Source organism: Passer domesticus, chromosome 5 (genome assembly GCF_036417665.1).
Source record: "Passer domesticus isolate bPasDom1 chromosome 5, bPasDom1.hap1, whole genome shotgun sequence".
In the NCBI taxonomy this organism is placed as follows: domain Eukaryota; kingdom Metazoa; phylum Chordata; class Aves; order Passeriformes; family Passeridae; genus Passer; species Passer domesticus.
In genome coordinates, this window is record NC_087478.1 from 43022241 (window position 1) to 43041592 (window position 19352).

General features: G+C 40.1%; 1 protein-coding gene and 1 long non-coding RNA gene across 2 annotated transcripts; one reads left to right on the top strand and one right to left on the bottom strand.

Moving 5' to 3' along the window:
* Nucleotides 1-129: 129 nt before the first annotated feature.
* NDUFA12 (NADH:ubiquinone oxidoreductase subunit A12) lies at nucleotides 130-12680 on the bottom strand. Its single transcript, XM_064419756.1, has 4 exons — nucleotides 12522-12680; nucleotides 9268-9350; nucleotides 8199-8286; nucleotides 130-402 (listed from the first exon to the last, which is right to left on the bottom strand). The coding sequence occupies exons 1-4, from the start codon at nucleotides 12608-12610 to the stop codon at nucleotides 222-224; spliced, it is 441 nt and encodes a 146-aa protein (XP_064275826.1). The 5' UTR covers nucleotides 12611-12680; the 3' UTR covers nucleotides 130-221.
* LOC135300376 (uncharacterized) lies at nucleotides 8978-10498 on the top strand. The gene is made up of 2 exons (XR_010362262.1): nucleotides 8978-9144; nucleotides 10254-10498. It is a non-coding gene; the product is annotated as an uncharacterized LOC135300376 (long non-coding RNA).
* Nucleotides 12681-19352: the final 6672 nt, after the last annotated feature.

Sequence of the window (19352 nt, forward strand, 5' to 3'; positions counted from 1 at the left end):
GACAGGACACTGACAATATGAGAAAAAGCACAATATCTTGATGAGATTAAGACTTGTCATGTATTCTGTCCTATTCCCAAAATTTTCTCACTTGTTTCTCTGCCCCCAATTCAATAAACTAAACTATGATTACTACAGGAGGCTTTTATTCCGAACAAAACCAGTGAAAATACAATTCACACTGAAAGCCCAAGCTGAGACAAGTCACGTTGTTGCTGTTGCTATTTGCTGGCTGGTTTAGGTGGGATCCACTCGTGTATCTTCTTGCGAGTAGTAGAGTAAGGCACATACTGCTCAGGAGTGCCACTCACATTGAATTTATGGTTCTCCCAGATAAATTTACGAGCAACTGGTGGATGAGTAGTTGGAGGGTCATCCGTCATTGCGTGCAGCCAGCGATGCCTTAAGAGGAAAAAGACATATTGTTATTAAGGAACATCACAGGATGTCTACCAAGCCTATCTCCTGACTCCCAAGGGTCCTCCTCTGAAGAGACCCTAAGTATTTATTCTGAGAAGGGAAAAAAATTATTTTAATCCAGTAGGAATTTGAATGAGACTACAGGATATTGATTTTAATTAGTTTCACAAGCATAACTGATAAGTAACAGTTCTGCCTCCAAGCAGCTGAAAGCACACCTAGTTCAAATTTCCTGTTCTTTTGTACACTCAGTATTTGGGCAGAGTTTGTTGTCACTCGTTTGTACAGCCTTCACCAGGCAGCCAGGTTAAGGCAGGCACTACAAAAGACAAAACCACGTTTGGCTTTGTTGCCTGGGCTTTTTCTTTGTTAGGTTATGGTTATTTGTTTTGTTTTCAATTACCAGAAGACTATGCTGCACAACAATTTCAATGCTGTTTTCAAAGCATACATGAGGCTGCCACTTGGGATACAGATTAACAACATAAGCACACCTAAAACAAGCACATAAATATTTACTGTCTGCACAACACAATGATTAATACCAATCAGTAATAGGGTAATTACAGAGTGATTCCAGTGATTAGCCTTTACCTATGAACTAAATGTCAATCTTTGTCTGTGCAAGCAACAGTAATGATCAAGCAAAGCATTTTCCCTAACAATTTACTGAAACACTGCAGCAGGGACCAACTGAATTGATTTCATCCCTTTCCTATTTCAGTGCCTGAAGCAACTTTCAAATATGAATTAAATTTTAATTTAATCTGTCAGTTTACAGGTACTTCATACTGTGTGTAGTGATGACAAAAGTGAGGTTATGACATTTTTTGCAAGCTTATGTATTTTTTTACTTAGGTAGAATTAAGGAGATTTCTGCTAATCAGCTTTTGCCAAGACTTGACCTAAAAATATGAAGTCCTCTTTTCTAGTTCTATTAGAAAACCTAAAAATTACATCTTCAGCCCTTAGCAACATATCCAGCACACTTCATTTATACAGCAAAACAAAACCATGATAAAAGTGGTGAGTAATAGACTGGAAGGTATATTCTACATCCAAAGAGCTCTACAGAAGGTTGGTAATCTTTTCAAATTGCTTCTTGACATGTATTAAAAAAAAAGAAATAAAAATCACAACTTTGGCTACAACTTTAGTACAAAAATTTCACTTTAAAAAAGTGTCAGCCTGAAGTTCTTTTTCTAGAAGTAAAAACCAAATGAAACCCCCAAACTAAAGCCACACATTGTAGGACTAAGGGCTGCCAGGAAACTGGAACCATATGATTGTTTAAAACTAAGAAGAAAAAATTGTGTTTAGAGGCAAAGAACAACTTTTGTGGGAAAAATGACCCACTTTGGAGTTTGGAAGTTATACACGTGTATAATGCTCTTCCTCTCTCTGCTCTCCTTTGTAAATCTGGTCTCATTCAAAGTGTACATTTCGCACTGCTTTTACTAAAAAAAAAAGGTAAATGGCTAACAATTTCTGTCTGGAGAAAGGTGGGCCCATAGCACTACTAATCACTATGTGGTCTGATGATACAGGATCAGATCTTGCTCAATTTTAACCCTGGTGTTTTAAACCAGCCTCTGAAATGCCCTGGGCACACAAAGCTCTCACCTTGGGCGAAGTCTCTTGCCCGATTCACACCTGTCAGAATAATTCTGTGTGCTGCTGTGCTTCACAGCACCTCAGGGATCACGTGGCTCACGACAGCCTGCATCAAGGTTGGCAGAAGCACTGCAAAAAGCTAACTTGACAGAGGAGGGATCCTGTGCTCACACCCAACAAGCTCTCCACTGCTAACACAGAAACAGAGAGGCCAAAGGAACAGTCCATTCTGCTTATACAGACTCAAGGACTGCATTTCAAAATGCTTTGCAGTATCACTCCAGAGGAGCTCCAGCTTTTCAAAACTGCTTACTGTAACATATGCTGGCTTTGGCCAGGGTAGAGTTAATTTTCTTTTTAAAAATAAAAATCAAGGCTCTTACTGCAATGTGCAAGGGATATGAATAAAGTAAAATTGAACTCTTATGTGACTGTGCTGCTTTGGGCTGGGCTAGAGTTTATTTTCCTCACAGTGGCTGGTATGGGGCTGTGTTCTGGATTTGTGCTGAACACAGGGTTGGTAACACAGAGGTGTTTTTGTTATTGCTGAGCAGGGCTTACACAGAGCCAAGGCCTTTTCTGCTTTTTGTACTGCCATGCTGTCAGGGAGACTAGAGATGTATGGGACATCATAGAGACACAGCCAGGACAGTTGACCCCAAGTGTCCAAAGGAATATTCTGTACCACGTGGCATCATGCTCAGGATATAAGGTAGGGGGAAGAAGGAGGTAGAAGGGCATGTCTGGACTGATGATATTTATGTCCCCAAGTCACCATTATGTGTGATTGAGCCCTGCTCTCCTGGAGATGGCTGAACACCTGCCTGCCCATGGGAAGCAGTGAATGATTTCTTGCTTTGCTTTGCCTGTGTGCAACTTTTGCTTTCCCAGTTGAACTGTGCTTATCTCAGCCTGTGAGTTTTCCAGCCTTTTCCCTCCCAATTCTCTCCCCAGTCCCACTGGAGGGGGACTGAACAAGCAGCTGCCTGGGGCTTGGTGTCTGGCTAGGGTTAAACCATGGGGTTAACCATGGGGTGTGTGGCTGGGGTTAAACCATGACACAGGCAACTTAGAGCACACACATGTTCACCTCGTGATGCCTCTGCTAACAGAGGATAAGGATCCTGCACACAGATCCCTACTGGATTGCACCTGTCATCACCCTCACCAACCCCATGCTCCCCAAGAGCCACGCACACCACCAGGATGGACAAAAACTTGTCAGACAGAAATCCCATTGCAAAGGCTCTGGAAGGCAGTCTGAAGCAAGCACAGCACTAGAACTGTATTAAAGCTCAGCTAAAATCAGCTACATTCCAAGCCTGTGTGATGTCTGGCACTTCTGTCCTTACAAGTGTACTTGTCATTCCCTGAAACATCAGAAAAGTTTCACAATAGCATTTAACAGAGTAGCTTTACCTGTCATTTAAACTATTGCTTTGCAGCTCCTAAAGACTAAATTAATAAAATCTTTTAAAATACAGCATTTTTGAGTAATTAGTGTCTTTGGGTTTAAGATTTTCTGGATTTCTATAACATCAACATGAAACCAGGCTCAAATTAAAATAGATCAGCAAAACCAATCCTTGAATCACATTTTCTCACTGCAAAGTAAAAATATAAATTGCTCACTGACAAGATTGTCTAAACAAACTTTTGAAATCTCTTCATACTTTCCAATACCTGCAATTGTACTGGCAATCTATGAATTATATTTAGGAGTTTCAGGGCTTAACCTGGTCACAAAATATTCCGCTTAGAAGCACAACATGTGACTTACAAAAGCATTTTGATTTGCAGAGTCTGTTCTCTCAAACAAAAGCTCCTACTTTCCACTTAAAATCCTGAGAACTTTGGGAAGACTTTCCCCTTGACACCTGCCTCAAAGAATTGTTTGAAGCTCTGAAATCTCAGACTCTACCCCCAGATGCCCAAGAAAAGCTTTTCACGTGCTAGATTGAACAGCATGAATAAAGAGATATGACACCCTGCAGATGGCCAGATTTCTATACAAACACTGCCTATAAATCTATTGTGGAAAAAAAAAAGATTCAAAAGCAATTAATGACTGAAAGCCCACAATGAAGCAGACAACTTGCACAGAGTACAGAAAAATCAGGAGATGCAAGCAGCCCTGAAGAGGCTGAAGCAGCTTCCTGAATCAGTGAACAGTCACTAGGAAGCAGACTGAGGCCAGCAAAGCCTTTGCACTTTCTCTTGCATAAATGGATAAAAGACACCTCAAAGTATCTTCAAAAGCTCTCAAGACTATGTAGAATTTTTCCAAAGTTTTAACAAATATTTAAAAGCAAGTAGATTTCAAACTGAAGCTACAAGGGACTGGAGCCAATTATATGATGTACAAGCTGTCAAACACAAACTGATGCTACACAAACTCAGCAGCCACTACCATATGTGCATCTGCAAGGTTCAGGCACAGCCTGTGCCAGCTCACCATGTTTGCCAACTTGCTAACATCCACTTTTTGCCACACGGTAACTATGCTGCAGTGAGACAAGGGAAATGAAGATGTGGGATCAGGTCATAGGGCAGAGAAGGAAAAAGGGATATAAAATGTGTTTATTTGTTTACCACGGGACATAACTTTATTTCTCTTGCAAGTTTCTACACCATAGCAATGAGATGGCATCCAATTTACCTGAAAACACCAAATTAGCATTTAATTAAGCTATAAAACCGCACAACTTTATTGTGAAGCTACTAGAAGGATGAAAATTTTTCCAATCCCTTCTTTTTCTGTTCAATCTTTCTGTTTTGTTTTCCTTGAAGGCAAAATTGAAAAGCAGCATTTTTACAGGAGAATTGCAAATTTCCTTACATTTTCTTGTGTGCTGGCACTTAAAGTTTGAGGTGCTACATTTCTCCCTGTCAGATCAACTAAAGAGGATGCAGACTATTAAACTGAAGGCAAATTTGCAATACTTCACTGTATGAAGTAAACACTCCTGGAGCTCCTTCCAAAGATGTCAGATTTGCATCATCAGGAAATAAACCTCAAAGTACAGGACAGACACCACAAATACACAGGACAGTCCTGGCAAAATGAAGAGTCCTTACAAAAGGAAAAACTATTCTCAAATTGCAGCACTTCTTTCCCCACAGGATCATACTGAAAGAGCAATTTATCTTTAACTAGTATGTACCCTTGCACCAGTTGTCAATTTGTTTGTTCAAAGTATTTGGCCAAAATGCAAACTAAAGTACAATACACCAGAAATCCAATAAACAAATAGCTTAAACATAGGGCAAGGATTAGTGATGCTGCAATGGAGAGACCCATGAAAACACTAACCAGAGTCCCCACAGGCATTGCTATAAACGGATTTAACTTCCATTGTTTATATGTGCACAGAGCACACCTGATCAGTGTGCTCAAAAATGGAAGCACTGAGTTCCTGCAAACAACACTGACTACTAAGAGACAAAATAAGGATTTGGTTTCTCTCACTGTCTAAAAGTGAAAAAGATTAATTTGTGTAGGGAAAAAAGTCAAAATATCTTGTAAAGCATTGCAAGAAGATTAATATTCATCATTCCCAAGGCACATATTAAAGAAATTTTTTTAAAAAATCTAATTAACTTGTCTCCAACAAAGTAGATACCAACACCTGGATGTTGGAGACAAAAAAAAGCCAAAAACAAAACAAAACAAAACAAAAAAAACAGAGTAAAAAAGAAATGAAATAACAATTAATCAGAATACATCACAAGCCTACATATTCTAGTGTGGAAACATTTTTTAAAAGCAACAGTCTCGATTCCCTGGAGAGTAGACATATGTCAAAACAACACTCTGATTTCCTTTAGACTGTACAATTTCAGTACATCCGTTGTCAAAAGACATTACATCAATTATTTCAGAACACTGAAAATACTCAGTAGCTCCTAAAATGGTATTACAATGCTATTTACATATAAAGTGATTTTCTTGCTGCTTTTTCTTTTTCTCTAGTATCTGAGAAAAGGTAAAGAGTAGTATTTTCTTCCAGTTGTTTCCAGAACTTTTTAACATACCAAAATGCACTTTTCCAGTTCATCATACATGAGCTTCACTTGATTGTACTTGAACAATCATTCACATTCTACAATCCTGAAGGCACAGAACTTACTGCAAGAAAGGAAACAACAGCATACCCACAAAACTGAGCTGAGCTAAATTAACTGAATTCCAGAGCAAAACCATCAGTGTTTAGAAGAAGCATTCAGATCACACCCACCTCTAGCAGCAGTAGTTAAATACTTCCCAGCTGAGCAAAGGATGGCGAACATACATCATCCTATTATACTATGGATTAATTACTTTCTTTGTTAATATAAGTAATTTCACACTGTTTAATTTATTTCCAGCAAATTTCTGAGTCCAAAATAACCACTCATTCATTACCTGTTGCACAACTCCAGTGTTACACTGACAGCAGCTTGTACAAAATATTGTCAGTCTCAATTCAGAAGTCTATGCCATGTTAAAAACTTAAAGCAGTATAGCACCAGATTAAATTTTTTTAAAAAGTCTTATAAGACAGCATTTATTTCCAGTCAAAATGTTTTTTAAAGATGACTCTAAGCTGTATGGAAATACACATCAGTGATTTAGATGTGTCACAAAGCTAGGATTCCTACATAAGAATAAACATATCTTATCATGGGGAATACAAATTTATTAGCAAGAAACACCATCCCCCTCCTTATCCCCCCTGCCCCAAAAAAAGCCCAAATCCACAAACCTGGCTGGTACTGCACAACTAGGTTTCCTGACAAAAATACTTTGGAACTCAAGACTGTTCACCCTTTTGTGCCTCATTACACTCACCAGTCTGGAAAATAATGAAATCTTTACTGCTTCTTTTAAAGGAATTTTTTCCACATAGATAGGAAAACAAGTTTTTCTAACTCATTAATTTCTGTGAAGTAAACAAGCTACTTAACTCTTGAAACATCACTTTTCTCAGGAAGAAACCCTTTACTGAGGTCTGTAATGAGGCAACAAATATCCCATAAACATAAACAAAGGGGGAAAAAAAAAAAAAACAAAATAAAAACCAAAACCAGTGTGAAACAAAACTTGTGCCTCAAAATAAAGAAAATCTTAAATCCCAGCACAGTCTAATAGTGGATAACAACCAGAACCAGAGTTATGCAGAGAGCAAGACACAAACATCCTGGTGCTGGAGATTCTAATGTCACTTCCAAAAACAATGCCATTCAGTTCTTACCAAATAAGACAGAAAAAAAGCATTAACCACATCAAACATAATACAAGGCTGGGAGAGCTTGAAACAGAATTGACCAGCTAGAGTCTACCCACACATTCCTCAAATGTTCCAGCGAGAGCCACAGTTCAGGAGATTTTATAATCAATCCCAGCCTTTGCACAGAGCATTTGTCACAGGAGTAATAAAAAGCAGTGTTTGCTCAGTCTACCCAAATGCTTCTCGCTTGATGTCACCTTTTGCTGCTTTGTGGCTGAAGTGCTATTCCTGTTTCTTAAAAATTACACAGAGATTGTTTTTACCAGTATACACTGTTACTTTACTAGGAAAAGAAAAAAGGGTCAACAGCTGTGGCCAGAGACCTTCTGGAACTCAAGGCTGTATAGAATTATTACTGAAATCCATGAACAGAAAACAAAACCACAATAAAAATTATAGTCAAGTAGCAGTCAACATATGGAGCATCCTGGCACTTTAATGTTTACTACCACATCAGTGTATATAAATTGAAACAATTATGCTGTTAGTGGCTGTGGGTTAAGGAGCATTGTTCTACCACTGCCATATGTTCCTTTGGTTCTTGCTTATGATGGCAATGACAAATATTTTACTTCTGGTGGCCCAAGGCTTTGCCAAACCATTAACAGGGAATCACAAGTAATATAGAAAATTAGAAGACTGTCTTGACCTGCTCAATCTGACTGGCAAAATGCTTTTCTCAGTCCAAAAAGCAGCGAGTGCCTCTGCCAGGACAGGGAGCAATAAACATGAATGCAGCTCAAGAAGCGACAAGTCTGAAATCTTCTGGTCATAGACAAGGCAGCTATGACCATGAAACCTTTTTTTTTTTCAATCTTCTGCTTTGTAATATAAGAAAATATAAAGCAATTACACAAATGGTATCTGTCCACATTATTAAGCTAAATAGTTTACCATTCAGGGGGCACCATGCTTCCATCAACTTCCCAAAAGGTATTTTTGCCATTCATTTCATCAGTATAAACAACCCATCTGTGCCGACCTTAAGTAAACAAACAGAAATATCATATTAGCACAAAAGAATAAATTATTTGCTTATAAAGGAGAGAATTCAGGAAAACCAAGGAAAAACATTTTGATTGATAGTATCTACCATAATGGGCACTTATTTTTAAACCAGCACAGCTTCTATTTTCCAAGTCTTCTGTATTTCCACTGTTACCGTAGTTTGAGGTGACTGAATCTAACACCCTCATAAGGAAGGAAATATTGGCTATTGTACAAATAATAGGAAAGAGGAATATACAAAATTTTCAGGCAGAGCAACAGGTTTGAGGGGTTTTTTTCCTCTGTTATGTATGAGGAGTCTTTTCCAAAAGGATATTGCCACTGATAACCTAAGACTAAACTAAATTTCAGCTACACAAAACTACCAAGCAATGTTAACCAGCAAGTGCTTTCCCTGGTTATACTCCAAGTTAACCCAGAGTCAGCAGTTAGCTTGGCCTGACCACTGTGTCAATTGCTTATGCATCACCTGGGTTGCTTTAGGTGCTGCCTTTTAAGTACTCTAGAAGCTTCATTTAAAATCCCATTACTCAAGGTAATAGTAAGTTTAAGCCAGCCTGTGCTCTTTGCCCTGAAGTTATCATGCAAGTGAGTAAAGCTGTGAGGCAGTTTTAAATGTAGTTCTCCTTCTTTCCCCACCTGTTAAACTACCAGCCAAGGACCAAATTCAGCTGTCAATCACATTACCATACAGCTTTACCTACACGGAGACCATATGACTGGCTTATATTTATCCCATATTCATTGTTTCAGATTGACTGTTTGCAGATGAATTTTGCAAAGAGAGAAACAACAGATGCAACAGAGAAATGGAAGCTGTCAAGGCATTTCTGTAAGTCTAAGACATGTGCAGGGAAGTCATGCAGGCAACAAGTTGCATTTCACTAGCAGAAAGCACACAAGCGATGTGGGACCTGCACAGCTGGCTGGGAGGTGTTCACATTAGCACACGTACCAAAGAAGTTTCTTTTGTCTTCATAGTATTTGTTTCCATATTTGTCAATTCCTATCAGATTACCAGTCTTCAAATCATTGACCCTGTGAATTATCAAAGCAACAGTTTCAGTTGGCGTCCTCTCAGAATGAAATTGTGACAGAGGTTCCTTCAGGGTTAGTAAAAATCTGTAAACATCTATGCAAAGATTTTTTTTGAAAAAAAATATTCAAGCTTATGGATTGCAAAACAATCACTGACAGGATGACAAAAACTGTACAAAAAGGCTTTCAGGGACTCTCACTTATTTAACAGCTCATTATATTAGAAGATAAAGTAACTCTACAATGTAACACTTTAACACCCACAAAACCTTAAATACTGTGGGAGTCCCAGAGGCACATGCTAATCCAGTTAGTAGGAAATGTTACCATCCTTCTCAGCTACCAGCAGCTACTATTTCAGCCTGAATTGCCACTGGAAGTGGTCAGCACTGAAGCAGCACGGGAAATCTCACATGTCTGTGTGGGCAGTAACCTCCAAGAGGGGAAAAGTAATAATATTTTAGGCCATTGAAGCTGGTTGCCAAGAAAATACATCCTAACCATAAATTATAATTGTTACTTTCTTGCTTTTGTATAATGGTGAAAGATCCATGCATTCACTCTGCAACTCTGTGAGACTTTCACTGACCCAGATAATGTATATACGAGTTTCAACTCTTTATAGAGAACATATTTTAACATTATTGTAGAAATCAATCATTAAACTGAGCCTATGATTTACATTCTAGTGATAAAACCTTAAAATTAATCAAAGTGCTCTTCTACCTATATATTTGCAATTTTGCCTTTTTTTTTACTGACATTCATCCCAGAGAGCATTAGACAGGGGAAAGTTTCCTCTCAAAGGAAAGCTGTTTGTAGTATTATGGACACTCTCAACTCAATCCCAAGTGAGAGGAGGAATGTGCTCAGATTAAGTTTTTTTGTTGTCTTTTCTCCCAGGGTGCCTGAAAGTGACAATCATTCCAGCAAGTCCTCATTTTAAACCTCTGTGGTGGCAGGCAGAGAAATTCTCTCACACATGCATCTGAAACATTCAAAGATCTCTGGCTCAACCACAGAAGCCTGAGTTCCCAGCTTCAGAAAAAGAAGAGCCATTCCACTGCTGCTCTCCCTTTTTCCCCTCCCTGTCTTGCAAGTGTTGTTATGCCCTTGTCCTGACTGCATGCCCTGAATACCAATATCAGACACTAAGATGTATTTATGGCTTCCTGAGAATATTTTTCAACCAATTTTGAATTTTAAGTAAGGAGAATGTTTCTAGCCACAAAGGCTCATAGTAATTTGACTTCATAGCACACAAATCTTCTGCAGCTGCTTCAGTGGACAACATACAGAGAAAAGCAGGGAAATTCAGTGAATCTCCTGACTTAGGTGAATTTTTTTTTCTAGTTACCAGTGATTACTTCTTAAAATCAACTGTTTCAAGAAAGAACACCTTGATAACTCTTCCTTCAAACACCAAACCCATTCCTTGAGCTGGGAGAGATGATTTAATGACTTGAAAGGGGAGCAGGAAGCAGCAGCTGTTTGTGGCTGGTGTGGTTATGAGGACTGGCCCTGCCTCCCCACCTAGCACACCTAACTTCAGCCTTCTGGAGGAAAAGAACAGCACTGCCTCCAGTCTTGTCTGCCCTCTTTTCTGTGTGGTAGAAAGGTGTCAACACAGCCCGAAGTCTCAGACTCACAAAAGATCTCTGAGGAGACATTTATTAAGCTGTGCTTAGGAGGAGGCACTCTGATGACACCTAACACTCAAAGTCTTCCACACCTTCATTTCCCCAGCTCCATTTCTTCTTGAGAACTGTCAGAGTAATGGCTATGGCCTGAGAAGAAAAACAAAGTGGAGGAAACAGGCTGGGGGAGGGAGGGGGGTAGGTGTGTGACAGAAAACAGTAATTATAATAGCAGCAAAGCAGTAGCCAGGGAAACCATGTACTGACTTACTGCTCAACAGGGACCAAAGCCACAATATGAAAATACTGATGAGGCCTGATCAGCACCTCTGTAACATGTTATGTTCAACTCCTCAAAACAGATCAATTTAAGCCACAAGAAATAACAGAAAAGGGGCCATAATGATGTGTATGGGCAGGGGAAAGCCATCAAGAACGCTCAGAAAACTTGGCTCGTTTGTTCTAAGGTAAGAAAGCTCTTAATATATAGCAGGATATTTTACATTTGCAAATCACCCTTATCCCATATCCCTGACTTCCCAGTATTTATTTTAAAAAGGCGTTTTATCATGTGGTCAGTCCTAAAACATTGACTGGATATGTCCTAATACTTCTCCAGGACTAACTATATAAACTAACTATATATTATAGTTATATAACTATAAACAAAGGTTACTGACATGCTGAATTTGGATCACACACATTTAGACTTCCACCCTCCATTTCATCAAGGATCTGAATGAAAAAATAGTACCTTGGTAAACCTGGCACTCCTATTTGGGAGCAGCTTCAAGCATATGGTATCACAATTCAAAATACTTGTCACAAGAAAGAGATGAGATGGGAGTGAGAGAAAAAACAGGAGAAAGTTTAACGTGGACAAGTGCAAGGTTCTGTAGTTGGGGAATAAAGTACTCAGACACGAATGGAAACAAAGGCTGCAGCTAATTTTGCACTAAATGCTGCTGGGGCTGGAGGGCATCCAAAGCTGAGCAAAGGTCAGCGGTGACAATCCACTGCCAAAGAGCAGATGTGATCTGCAGTCTGAAGCGAATGAGAAGAGCCAGTAAGGCAGATGAAGGAATTCTCTTGCTTTAGACCACGGGATTTCAGCACACCCACGGCTTTCAGATTTGTACTGTTCGAGAAAGCCGCTGCCAGCCGGAGGTGACCCAGAGCAAAGGGCACGGTGGCGTACACAGAAGCACTGAGCGCAGCGGCAGCACAGACACGGCTGTGGCAGCAGGACTGCGGCTGGACACCCGGACAACCGGCCCGGCAACACCGGCAGCCCAGCGGCGCCCAGGAACCCCGCAAGGTGCTCGAGAAGAGAAAGCAGCCGCGGGCGCTGCGGGGCCCGCTCTGAGCCCAGCGCCCGCAGCCGGCGGGACACGCCGCCCTCGGCGGAGCGCAGCGGGCTCCTCCCGCGGCCCGCCCGGCCCGCCAGCGCCCCCTCACGCCCGGCCCCGCCCGGCCGCCCCTCAAGGTGACCCCGCGGCGCAGCGGGGAGGCCCCGCCGCCGGTGCCGCGTTACCTGAGCAGCTGCAGGATGGCGCCGCGGGCGCCGCCGTGGCTGCCGATGTGCTTCAGCGCCCGCCTCAGCACCTGCACGTACTCCGCCATGGTGGGGCGGGCCGCCGCCTCCCGCCGCCCCGCCTCCCGCCCCGCCGCCCGCGGCGGCAGCGACGGAAACGGAACCGGCAGCGAGATCCGGCGGCGGGCCTTGCGCACGGGCCGCCAAGGGGGTGCCGTGGTGGGACACTGCGGCTCCGCCCCCGTCTGCAGTGTCACTATTGCCTACTGCTTACACGGGAAGTCGGCAAGATACAAAGAACTTCACGATAGGGAGGGAAGCCTCTTTATAATAGAAATGTCTGCTGACAGTCCCTTATTTCACAGAGGTCACAGATGTGCGGTAAGAAAAGTTACCAAGACTTGGCAGTGAGGAGTCCAGGAATCAAGGGGCAGGGCGGGTGACATCTGACTCTGTGCAAACTGTGGGCCATGGCCAGAGGAGAGCTGATCAGTCTTGTCTCTCCTGGCTTTTCCCAACCCTGGCAGCCACCAAGGAATGTGTACCTATCATCTGATCCAACATCTCATCCACTCCACCTGTCCATCTTGTCCCAGTGCCTTCTCCTGGTTCTGCACCAGCCCGAAGAAAGACCTTTGGTTGCCCTGTGGATGTTGGCAGAACCTCACTACTGTTGCTAAAGGCCGAGCAGGCAAGGTGCAGAAATGCTGTTCCTGACCTTCACCAGGCTACTGCTACACAGGGCAGGCAAAACAGACCCATTATACTTTGTCAGAGCAGGCAGGACTTGGAAAAGCACCTGGCAAACACATCACCAGTGCTGCACCCAGTGCTGGCTGATGAGCAGAGCCCAGCTGTCAAACACAGAGAGGCCGAGCTGCTGGTCACTGTCACTGTCAGAACTGGGGTTTGGGAAGGGACAAAGCAGAGGAGCTGCAGTGAAAGATTCAGTAGGTAGTGCTAAACTTGAAAGGAGAATGAGAAAAACCTGTGGTAGCCAAGTTCACAGTGTGGAAATATATCCATTTCAATGTAAAGTCTAGTGGTCTGAGTTTCCACTCAAAACTTAGTAGTTTTAACACAAGTAGTTTTGTTTTCAAACACAAAACATAGGCCCTGCAGGTTCTGTGGTCTGTGCTCGAATGACAGCATCTCTTTTGTGACAAGTCTTAGGCTTCAGTATACTTGTGGCAGGTCATTTGCATTTCCACAGTTCAAAGTCTTAGAAAATTTATTAAATGTATTAAAATTTGGTCAGGTAAGTGTACATTAGCAGGCATAAAACCAGGGAGGAACATTTACAGTCAGAATTCACTCACTGTCTTTAACTTCATCCACAAAAACCATTCTTTTGATATAAACTACTGATGATTGAGTGTAAAACATGAAAGAAGTATAGTTTAAATTAGGAAGCCAACTTTGGAAACACTGAACATAGGTTCAACACTTATGCCAGTTTCTAAGCCTATTCCTGATTAATATAACTGGGATAATTTCCACTGACTGCAAGTATAATTCCATGAGCATATTCTCTGCTGGCAGTGAAATAATGTAGTTTTTTATTGTGGATTTTCCCCAAAAAGAATTAAAATTATCTGGATCACTTCACTGACCTATGTGGCACCATGGTTCTTTGTCTGAGACAGTGTCCTCTGTGGAGGACAAGGCATTGTGACACAAAGCTGGAAGAATGGATCAGCTTCTTAATGTGACTTTGATGCTACAGAAGATTTTGTGGGGAATACTTTCTTAGTAGCAGGAACATTTTACAGCATCTTTTTTGAATTGCATTTAATGTTTTTTTGTATTATTTTCTCCATTACTTTAGTCAAGTGAAATCTCCACTGAGGATTTCATTACCTCATAACTGCTGAAGTCCCATCACATCTGCTCAAACTGCTTCTGTTAATGTGTCACTGTGCATGAAAAAGAGAATCTGACTACTGTGTTCAAAAATTCTCCCCGAACTTGGTGCAAATGTCACAGTTAAATACAGTGGAATGCAAATGCAAGTATGTCTTCCTAAGGATTTACTGGGACATCTTTAGGAGACAGCACTGAAATGCTGTCTTGTCACTCAAGGTGCTTGTCAAACTCATGCACCCATAGGAAATATTTAATTCCCAGCGTTTTTAAACTTAAGACTCTTGTTAGATGTTGCTTTTTTTTACCCTAAAATTAGCACGCTGAACCTCACTGCCTCAAAAACTCTTGCTAAATATATTTAATGCTGCCTTGTTTTTTCTCCTCTAGTTCACGTACATGTCAAAAATAACACCAGGACTCTTTTTCAAGCCTAAAAAAAACCCCTCTCAAGTCTGAACACAAGTAACTGGCTTCTTTCCTAACAGGGCATAACAAACAACATTTTTTTCAAAAATAAACAAATCTGTTTTCTGAATGACTCAAAGGATGACATGTAGCTTCCCTTCATTTTGTTAGCACACCTAAACCATCTCAGTGAATCCTACACAGCTGAGTTTTAAAGAGCTTTATTCAGTGGTACAACGGATCTTGAAAATCTGAAGTTCATATATTCTCAGAAAGTGGAAAAGTCAACTGATCTACAGAATAATTTAATGTTTACATTTTACGTTAGAAGAACTTGTTTTATTACATTTGCCTATTCCACTGCCATTTCCTCTGCTCTTAGTATGGAAAGGCATGTCAATTTACTATGCAGTGCTTCACAACTGTGGAACATCCATTGGCAACAAAAAATGGAAATCCTTTTCTTAATTAAGAGAAAAATCCAACATAAGAAAGACTAAGAAATAAGTGCATACTATGCTCTTGTTCCTGCCCCATCCTTCTGAAACTGCAGAATTCCAGAAGCAAAGTCCAATCCACAACACAAATCTCCACAATTCAGTCCAATAATAATCTAATCCAGTCTCTAACCATAGTGTCTCTCACTTTAGTCTAAACAGTGAAATCTCTAATGCTTTCACTAAAACATTGTTTTAGTCTTATCATCCATATAAATTTCCCAAAAACACACTGGAAGAAGTTTTTTTCACTTGGGTCTTATTGATTGAAAAAATTAGAAGATAACATCATAGTCTGGAACTAAGTGAAATGTTACCAAAAAAGTACATACTTTACCATTTTCAAAAACATTTCAGTATGTAAACTGTGAGAACAGTTTCGCTCTCCAAAGCCCTAGAATAATAAATTTACTGGCACTTTTAGAAAACACCTGCTCCTTTGTGGGAAGTGTCTGGGTTATTTCTCCAGCAGTAACTCTACCTTCATCTTTGATTTTCCAGTGGCAAAATTCTCCTGGTTACAGAGTGAAAGAAAATTCCTTTTGGAGCTGTTCTTCAGGGAGCCTTCATTAGCCAAACTACGTGGCTGTTCAATTTGCTCCCTGGCAAAACCCTGGGATGCAGGGGAACTGAAGTAATCACAAAGGAGCTCAGACACCTCATGAACAGCTTATGGGAAGGGACTGGAGTGCAGGTCTGCAAAGGACCAGAGCCACAGGGTTGGCTGCCCACATGTCTCTTGCCAACCAACTTTCTTGTCTGGGGAGTTGGCATTGCCAGGAGGTTCAGAGCATGGCAGTTTGGGTCTCTGGATGTCCAGCACACTTCTGCTGAGTGAAATGCACTGTATTAGCTCAGAAGAACCCACAGTGGAGCAGTTCCATCTGGTTTCTGTGTTGTCACAGGCAAATCCACCACAGTTTAGTTAAAAGCATTCCCATAACATCACTTTTCCCCTACCATTTCACACAGAACACAAATATTCCTGTCTCCTGACCAGCACCCCAGCATGTCCCCTTAATCCAAGCAGAGTTAACTTGAAAGTATATTTGGGCAAGCATTACTACAAGATCAAATTATTTAAAAAGTAATCAGGAAATGCATTTGTTCAACCAGTATCAACAGCCACGAAAACCTTAAGCATCCAGATATTGATACTTGAAGGTGGTGATGCTCCAGCAGTCCAAATGACTTGCACTTGCAACACAGTGCCACTGAGGGCACAACTGGCTCTTACATTCAAGCCAAATGCACAACCCTGACTTCTTCTCATAAAGATTCACCTAAGAGAAAATTGTATTCTCTATTAGCCATTGTGTATCAGGGCAAGGGTAAGGCCATCCACAGCATGTATTAACACAAGACTTGGTACACATGGGAAGAAAAACAAAGTAGCTCATCATAGATGGAGTCTATGATTAAATAGAAATATTCTTTGGAGTTATTTGACAGAGGTATTAGGAGCTAAGGCAAGCCTGGGTGCTAGGGATGTTTGTTGACAGAAAAAGTCAAATGCCACAGAAGTGGCCAAAAGGCTGTGGAAAGTTACTAGCAGAAGAAAGAGCAGTTCATTAGCAGACTGACTGGGGAACAGGGCCCTGTACAAGTCAGAGGATCCAAAAGAGGGCCACAAAAATGGTCAGAGGGCTTAAGCCCCTCTCCCATGAAGACAGACAGAGAACTGGGATTGTTCAGCCTAGAGAAGGCTCTGAGGAGAGCTTCTAGTGAACTTTTAATAATTAAAGGAGGCCTACAAGAGAGATGGAGAAAGACATTGGGGCCTGTAGTGATAGGACAAGGGGCAATGGTTTGAAACTGCATGAGGGCAGATTTAGATTGGACACAAGGATGAAACAGTTGGACTCAATGATCCAAGAGGTCTTTTCCAACCTTAATGGTTCTATGATTTTACAAAATTCTGTATGATAAGTGTAGTGGACATTGGAACAGGTTGTCCAGAGAAGCTGTGGATGCCCCATCCCTGGAAGTCTTCGATGCCAGGCTGGATGGGGCTTTGAGCAATCTGGTCTAGTGGGAGGTGTCCCTGCCCATGGCAGGGGTTAGATCTACAGGATATTTAAGACTCTTTCCAACATTCTAACCCAAACCATTCTGTGATTCTAAGTACCAAGAAAGGTTAAGTCTTCAAAACAGAGGCAAGATAGAAGCTGGAGTAAAATTTCTTGAGAAAGAGACTCTAAATGCTTATTTCCAGCTCTCATAATTAGTAAACTCATTGCATTATCCAAACTTTATCTTTTACCAGTGCACCTTACATTTTCTCTTCAGTGTGTCAGTTAATTTACTTCATGATAAAAACATTTCAGAATTTAAACATTGAAAGAATGGCAATTAGTTTTTCATTTGGGATAATGTTCTGGGTTATCTGGACATGCAAATGCCACATTCATTTATAATAGAAGGTGACAACTAAAAACCTTACACTTTTAAAATTATCATTGAGAAATCAGTTCTGAAACAGAACCAAAGCTTGTGCTGATTTCACAATTTTAAGCATCAATAAATTCATTATTTATCCAGTAGTATTTAAAATTGAGATAAGTTTACTTGAACATCTGAAGTCTCTTTCTTTCAAAAGAAAAAATGCTTTGTTCAACCATACTGTAACTTTCAACCTAAAACTGATCCATAATGAATCAAATACTAATTTCCAAATATCCATTATTGCATTATATGACATAAAGATCCATGACCAGGGTTCATTACAATACATATTTCCATACAGCATTTTATAAACCAAAACACTAGTAAATTAAATTTTACAATAAATTATTAATTGTCAAATGCATAGACCAGAAAGTAGTAAGCATGGAAACAAAGGGTTAATTGCAAAAAGGTTAGCAAACAGCAAGATATTGCAGCTACCACAAATCCCAGAGACTGAATATAACTGAGAATACTCCACTGTATAATAAAAATGTGATCCACAAACTATTTGTAATCATATACAGTGTTCTAGGTCCATACAATCTGTAAAAAACACTAACAAATAATAGGATATTGCAATTGTTCTCTATAATAGAAATGTACAATTTATTTTTAAAAATACATCCAAAATAGAGTTTTCTAATTTAGCTGGGTTTCAAGACATTTAAAGTGATTTTTTAAATACAACAGCAAGGCAGATACAGTGATACTGTATTGCTTACACTGAAACTGATGTACTAGCAAACCACAAAGGCTGAACAAAATGCACAGGACAAGTTTCAAAAACAACAGACTGACTTTCACTGACCCTGAAGATCACACAACAAGAATAAATGTATGGACAGATAGGTTTGTAACTACGAAAGGTATTGCAAATGAAGGAACTCTTGAAAAAAGTTTAAAATATAACAATTATCTGCACTAGGAACTTTAGCAGTATGAAACAAGCAACCTAAACCCACATACACGTGTGCAACATACAGTTTCATGAAAAATATTTGAACTAGTAAGCTTATTATGTGTAACAGTACTATTTTCTTTAAATTATAGGATTCTAAAATGTATAAAACTGTTTTTCCTTTCATGTGATTTATATTAAAATTATTTTTCTTGCTGTCAACATTGAAAATTTAAAGCTGTTGAAACTAAACTTCTCCTTTCATTGGCAAAGAGTTTTTGGTGGGTAAAGGTCACAATTTGGTTAAATCCTGATGGGTTCTGAAAACTTTCAAGCCTTGCAAAGATCAAAAAGTTGACAAGTAATTTAAGGTTGAAATGAAATCAGAAAAACAATGAAATAGTTTCATATCCATGGTGGATTAAGCTTCAATAGTCACATTTTTGTTATTGTATTGAAGTGGTACTGACAGAACCCAGTAATATTAGTCAGTCTCTCATTCAGTACCAAGGAATATTCATTCATAAGACTAGAAATGACAATAAATCACACAGGTGGTAATGTGAAATCATGCAGTCATAAAAAAAAAAAAAACCTGTTAGAAACACTGAGGGTCTCAGTTGAAGGTAACTTGATATATTTCATTTAATTTAGAAGCAGTTATCTGAAAGTAACTGAAAGAACAAACCCAGAACTTCACAGTTTGGTTTTTCCGTG